The following is a 6413-nucleotide window of genomic DNA, read 5'->3' on the forward strand; positions in this document are numbered from 1 at the left end:
ATAAAAAAAATTATGGAATAATGCGCTATTTATGCGCTACCTATATCCGTAAAAAAAAAATTTTTGCGCTCATTCCGCTTAGCTAAAAAAAAAATTTTTTTTTGTGGAGGACTGGGTAGGCAGTCCGACAGCCCCTCCACCCGTTAAGTACAACCGGTTTGGAAAATTAAATACACAGGATTTATGGGCTATTTATACGCTACTATTTCCAGGCATTTTTGATTTTTGCGCTGCAACACTTAAGGCACTTCTCTCTTGGAGCGAACAGTCATATTCAGCCCTAAGTTACGTCTGCCTAGCTGGCCCTCCCACTTATCCAAACCTTAATGAAAAAATTATGGAATAATGCGCTATTTATGCGCTACCTATATCCGTAAAAAAAAATGTTTGCGCTTATTCCGTTCGAATGCGAGCGTTCGTGAGAAAACGCTGAGCAAATGAATGCAGAAAAAAATGTTTGATCTTTTAATATTGGGGGGCTAGCGTGAGGTTGACCCTCCAAAATTTAAGTTTCGTATAACTTTTGAACTAAGGGTGAGCAAACGAAAATTCCGACGGAGCAATCGTTTGCAAACGACGAGTGAACGAATGCAAAAAAAATATTTGATTTTTTAATATTGGGGGGCTAGCGTGAAGGTGACCCCACAAAATTTAAATTTCGTATAACTTTTAACTAAATGTGAGCAAACGAAAATTCCGACGGAGCTATCGTGAGCAACGATGAGCAAACGAATGCAAAAAAATATTCGATTTTTTAATATTGGCGGGCTAGCGTGAAGTTGACCCCACAAAATTTTAATTTCGTATAACTTTTGAACTCAGGGTGAGCAAACGAAAATTCCGACGGAACAATCGTTTGCAAACGACGAGCAAACGAATGCAAAAAAAAATATTCGATTTCACTATTCGGAAACACGAACTGAACGAATCCAATACACCCGGTGAGTTCGGGCGCCAGGTGTCTTCCTCTAGTCAGGTTGATGTTCAAATGAAACATTACCTGGCAGAAGGTGTACACAGATTTTCTCCTCTAACGTAAAACAAAAAAAAAATGAAGCAACATGTACCATGGTAACATTAGCGTTCGAATATAAATAATTGTATTATTAAATTTTTTATGGTATTTAACTAAAGAATTCCATCCGCCATATTGATTCAACCACTTTAAATTTTCAAATTTTTAAACCGCCATAACGATTCGGTCATTTTTCTTATTCAAACATTTTGAACCCAGATTCGTAATATTATATTTCATATTGTCTAAAAAGGAGAGTATAATGGAGGAGCGCGCGCGTAGCGCGCGCAGGGGATGTGCTAGTTAAGATAAAATTCATGACTAAATTTTTTTATAATATATTTGTACATATATTTTCAATTTAAACATTTTTAAACAAAGTTTAATTTAGTAAAAACAAATCAATATGTAAACGCCTTTTTCGTTATACGTATGTTTTTTTCTTTTCGTTTTTTTAGCTTTGGTATATTTTCTTGTTGGACAAACTGTTAAATTAAAATTACATTGCTTTCATTAATTCAGTCAGTGAAGGGACACGATTCGAGTTGATGGGTAGCACGTTACTCCTCGCTTTAAGAAACTAACTCAATGAAAAATGGACTAAAAAATTATCTAAAAATGGACTAAAATTATCTTTCCTTTTTTGGTCAAACTTCAAACATATATGTCTACCTTATTTTAATTTAATTTAATTTAGATATGTGTGTACAACGAATGTACAAACAGTTCTGCTATAAAAAAACAAACCTAAAATTGTGAAACAATTTTTTACGTTACTCTTTTTTACTAAATATATATATATAGATAATATAGGATTAAAAAATTTCAGTACAAATGTTCATTCTTGACAGATATTTTATATTTTTTTCGACTGTGTGATTGCAATTTGTTGATCAATTTAAAATTTTGAAATAATATATTCTTTGAATAACATATCCGTTAAATTGAGTCCGGAATTCAGGATAGATTTTTAATTAAAAAAGAATTGAATGATTCGAATTAAAATTACTAAAAATTCGTAAAATTTGTAAAAGTTTAAATAAAGTTTTACAAGACTTAATATTTCGTTTGAGTTTCAAAGTTAGCCTTAATGTTTGTTTTTCGTAGAGCAAGTTAGAACAAGGAGAAAGGGGAGAAGTAATGCATTCAGTCGAGCGAAACAATTCGAGCCGGCAGGCATCATGCTGCTCTTAGCTTTACGGAACTCGGTCAACGGAACACAGTCAGTTTCAATGAACAATCAGCAATTTGGTAAGTACATCCAATTAATTAGTTAACTTTTCATATTAACTATATAATATATTAGTTAACTATTCACATTCGTGTCAAAATATTAACTTTTTAAATATTATAGTATATAATTGTTTTTCATGTTATTCTCTTTTATTAAATGGAAACTTTTATGAGAATTTTACATGGAATTATAAATTGCTTAATTATTGCGATATTGTATGTATTGTATCTGCTAATTTTTATTGAAGTATTTGAATAAGAATAAATCTTACATTAGATATATTATAATTTAAGTTTTACAACTATCTAGATATGATTTTCTGAAGAATTTCAAATTATGTTTATACATATGTATATTGATTGAAGATCGTGTTTGATTGAACAAAATTATTCAATAAAAATACAATACAATAAAAAGTGTTGCACAAGTAATATAATTCTAAAAGTTAAGATTTTTATCGTGATTATATATATATATATGTATATATATAACTTATACGCTTTATATTTTTAATATCTTCTTTAAGTTTAAATTATTTAAATTTTTAATTATTATATTTATAATTCATTATTACGCGGTTATATTTTATAGACATAGCACTGAATAGAACAAGCAATAATGTACGTAATATAGAATAAAATCAAAGATCGTGTACATATCTGCAGATATCTGAATACGTAATTCAACATACACGTTTTATACATGTAAAAGTATCAGTAAACAGTTCCATCTAACAATGAAGTTCAGTTTCATCTAAAACACGACTATGTCCACTCTCAGGCTTCAAGATAATGTGCCGGTATCATATCGAAAGAGAAACTCCGAGAGAAACCTGAACACAAGTTTTATCATCCACTGGCAACGATATTACCGACTGCATTCACTCGTACGAATCTGCTGTGAAAGGACAAGTTGTTCTTTCATTCGAAGAGATGTCGCCATTACCAGCGATATACGCTTGTTTCATGGCCTATAATGATATTTGTAATTCTGTAATTAGAATTGAGCAATATATGTGTTGCATTTGATAAAATCCCTTTTTTTACCTTTAATTCGCAATTAAACGATTCCATAATGCTTCATGTGGACCATGAATGCGAAATTGAGACCGACCAGGAAGATATATTCTTTCTTCCTAATCGTAATTTCTTCCAAAAAGCGTTTGACACTTTCCGCTCTTTACTGATGGCATCAGGAAAAAATCCAGCTGCCCACAAGTATTTACACAGCCGCGACTCCATAATCATGGAAAAGCGACGGCATTTACATAGATACAAGCATATCCTTCATCCATTCAGTATTTTTAGGTATATTTCCTCGACAAATTTTTACAATTTTCTCATATATGTAAAATTCATTATATACATTTATATATCAAATATATTAAACTATATCTTTTTTAAACTAAACTGAATCTTTTATAACGCAGACTTTACTGGGATATCCTAATGATTTTAATAATAACATGCTTACTATTGATTACTCCATATCAAGCCGCCTTCGAAATAAAGATGCGGTTACGTTATTGGACAATTTGTAAAAATCTGCTACTTTCTTTCTGTTGCATGGACATAATCGTCAATTTTATGACAGGGTATAATTTAACTGAATTTAAATTTATTTTATTGAGCTGATATATCCGAATTTTCGCAGAATGCAACACAGAAACACAATTTCTGGACGTTCTAATGTTTTTGTTACAATAAAATTTATGTATTAAAATCTATATAAAATTAAAAATTTGTTTATCTATTGATGAACAGATATTTTGACAAAGTGCGTCATACTGTCGTGATGGAACCGAAAAAGATAATGAAGAAATATATAAGATATGGTACTTTCTTGCCAGACTTCTTGGGTTCTCTACCAACTGATATCGTATTTATTAAAACATGGCAAGAGAATACAGTCACACGTGAGCTGATATCTTTGATATGTGGATTCCGTGTATTTTCTCTTAATTCCTACATGATAAAAATTGCTCACACATACAACATTCCAATGGCCCTTTATGAAGTCTGCATCGTGATATTTTGGCTAATGATAGCATTTCAGTGGCAGTCTTGTCTTTACTGGCTAGTGCCAATAGCGGCAACTTCCATGCACCTACCGAAGCAACCAAGCGATGACTACTGGATAAATGAATTTAATCTTTGGGAAGAATCCAAAAGTTTTCAATATCTGCACAGTCTCTTACGCGCTGTTCCCATTTTTATGTCGGCGGGTTTTTTACATGAAAAACCAAAAACCAATGCAGACCTCACGCTGGTGATGCTCTTACAAATCTTGGGGAGTCTAACTATTTGGATCCTCATAGCTTGCGTGAACCAGCTCTACAAGGGCGCCAATAGCTCGAAGATAAAATATCAAGACATGATGGCAGAAGTCAAGCAGTATATGAAGCGTCAGCAACTACCGTACTTGACTCAACGTCGTATCGTAAACTACTATGAGTTTTGTTTTCAACATCGATATTTTTGCGAAGCTGAAATCCTCAAAACGCTGTCCTCGCATATGCGCCAGGAAATCGGGATGCACGCTTGTCGCAAACTCGTGGAAAACGTTACGTTTTTCAACAATCTACCTCTCCCGTTAATAACACGCATTGTCGCCTTACTAAAACCCGAAATATTTTTACCGAACGACGTAATTGTACGGGCAAACCAACCAGGTAATTGCATGTACTTCATCGCTAGTGGTACAGTGGCTATTTATACGAGCACCGGAAAGGAAGTATGTCATTTGGAGGATGGCGCGCATTTTGGGGAGATCGCGCTGGTGATGCTGGACGAACAAAGAGTAGCCAGTGTAGTCGCTGTTGAAATCTGCGAATTATATCGCCTGGACCGTGCAGATTTTGTCAGAACAATTCATCCCTATCCTATGCTGTGGGAGCAAGTCAAGAAAATTGCTATCGAGAGACACGAGAGAACGGCCATACTGAATATAAATTAAATATTGCAAAAATATTTTATAAAAAATACATCGTTATATTATGGTGTATTTATTGGAAATGGCAAAAAATCTTATTTGTGTGCAACTTAGTTACGATATTAAAGGCAATATTGATATTGATATAATTTGATATGTTTAAGCAATTGAAAGCAATATCTAGCGATGCATTATATATGAAGAGCAAGTAAAAAATTTCTCTCTCTCTCTCTTTCTCTCTCTCATCATTATAATTATACGAATCAAATGTCAAAAGTAACATTGAAATTATCGAGCAGGCGATAAATTTTAAGGATCCGATTATTTATCGTCGTAACGTAGTATTAACGTATGGAAATCATATTTTCGAACAATGCGTTTGTAATCTATGCTTCATCCATAGTTGTTTAAAAGGTATAATATATTTTAAACTTATTATAGCGCACTAATCTCAGGTTATGAGAAACTGCCGTTGAATTGTTACGATTGAAAGAATTGTTAATGATCGTTGACGATAATAGCGGAAAATTGTTAAGGAACCGATAAATTTCAAGACTCCGATAACTGTTTCTCGTAACCCAACATTAGGGCAGATTTATTACCCTGGACGTGGATCAAGAAGATCGCGATCGTGCGCCGCGGAAGACTACAATTTTCAATGTACTGTAGATCATCGGTAATATCATGTAGCAAGAAGAATGCGTGATCACTTCTTAAGATGAATTCGTGATAATTACAGTTTAGCGCCGCGCATCACGACCGGAACTCGGACTCGTTGTTTTGCGAACGTCAAAAATCAAGATGATTCGAAATGCATCGCGCGTATCAAGTGTATCGAGTTTTGAATCGGCAAGTGGAGCACTTAATATAATGGAATGAGAAACGGAAGGACGTATCTTCGCTTTGTAACCGTGCATCGACGCAACTAGCTCACGCTATTAATACTTATCGGGCGCTGGGATCATTATCTTTAGCACTGGTTGTAAGATCCGTAGTTGATTGTAGTCGGTGTCCCGGGATATTGCATTAAGAATACGCGTGTAACGAGAGAAGGCCTGATTTACTTGACGATGCGTGCTTATCTGAAAGATTCGCATATCGAGTTAGTCCGACCGGTTCTACCTGAATATCTACGTGACGCGATGCAACGATACGTTATCCGTTATTAATGAATGCAGTTTTCACGATAATTGTTTTTTGTCGTTACAGAACAAACTTGTTCTTTCACCGGAC

The 6413-nt window shown here is 33.9% G+C and overlaps 2 protein-coding genes across 2 annotated transcripts in view; both read left to right on the forward strand.

The window, feature by feature from the left end:
• LOC108760545 (uncharacterized) overlaps positions 1–3085 on the forward strand; it is a 3327-nt gene extending 242 nt beyond the window's left edge. The window contains exons 2-3 of the mRNA XM_018506568.1: positions 2123–2266; positions 3030–3085. Of these exons, the coding sequence (XP_018362070.1) occupies positions 2123–2266; positions 3030–3085 (200 nt within the window). The remainder of the gene's footprint in view (positions 1–2122; positions 2267–3029) is intronic.
• A 234-nt stretch (positions 3086–3319) lies between these two features.
• Positions 3320–5204, forward strand: LOC108760546 (potassium/sodium hyperpolarization-activated cyclic nucleotide-gated channel 2). Its single transcript, XM_018506569.1, has 3 exons — positions 3320–3556; positions 3679–3843; positions 4013–5204. The coding sequence occupies exons 1-3, from the start codon at positions 3324–3326 to the stop codon at positions 5202–5204; spliced, it is 1590 nt and encodes a 529-aa protein (XP_018362071.1). The 5' UTR covers positions 3320–3323.
• The last annotated feature ends 1209 nt before the right edge of the window (positions 5205–6413 follow it).

The sequence above is a fragment of the Trachymyrmex cornetzi genome, unplaced genomic scaffold (genome assembly GCF_001594075.2).
Source record: "Trachymyrmex cornetzi isolate Tcor2-1 unplaced genomic scaffold, Tcor1.1 scaffold227, whole genome shotgun sequence".
In the NCBI taxonomy this organism is placed as follows: Eukaryota; Metazoa; Arthropoda; class Insecta; order Hymenoptera; family Formicidae; genus Trachymyrmex; species Trachymyrmex cornetzi.

Coding starts and splice junctions, on each gene's coding strand:
- LOC108760546 (XM_018506569.1), top strand. CDS start 3,324: ATGCTTCATGTGGACCATGAATGCGAAATTGAGACCGACCAGGAAGAT. Junction 3,557..3,678: donor CATCCATTCAGTATTTTTAG/GTATATTTCCTC, acceptor TTTATAACGCAG/ACTTTACTGGGATATCCTAA. Junction 3,844..4,012: donor ATCGTCAATTTTATGACAGG/GTATAATTTAAC, acceptor ATTGATGAACAG/ATATTTTGACAAAGTGCGTC.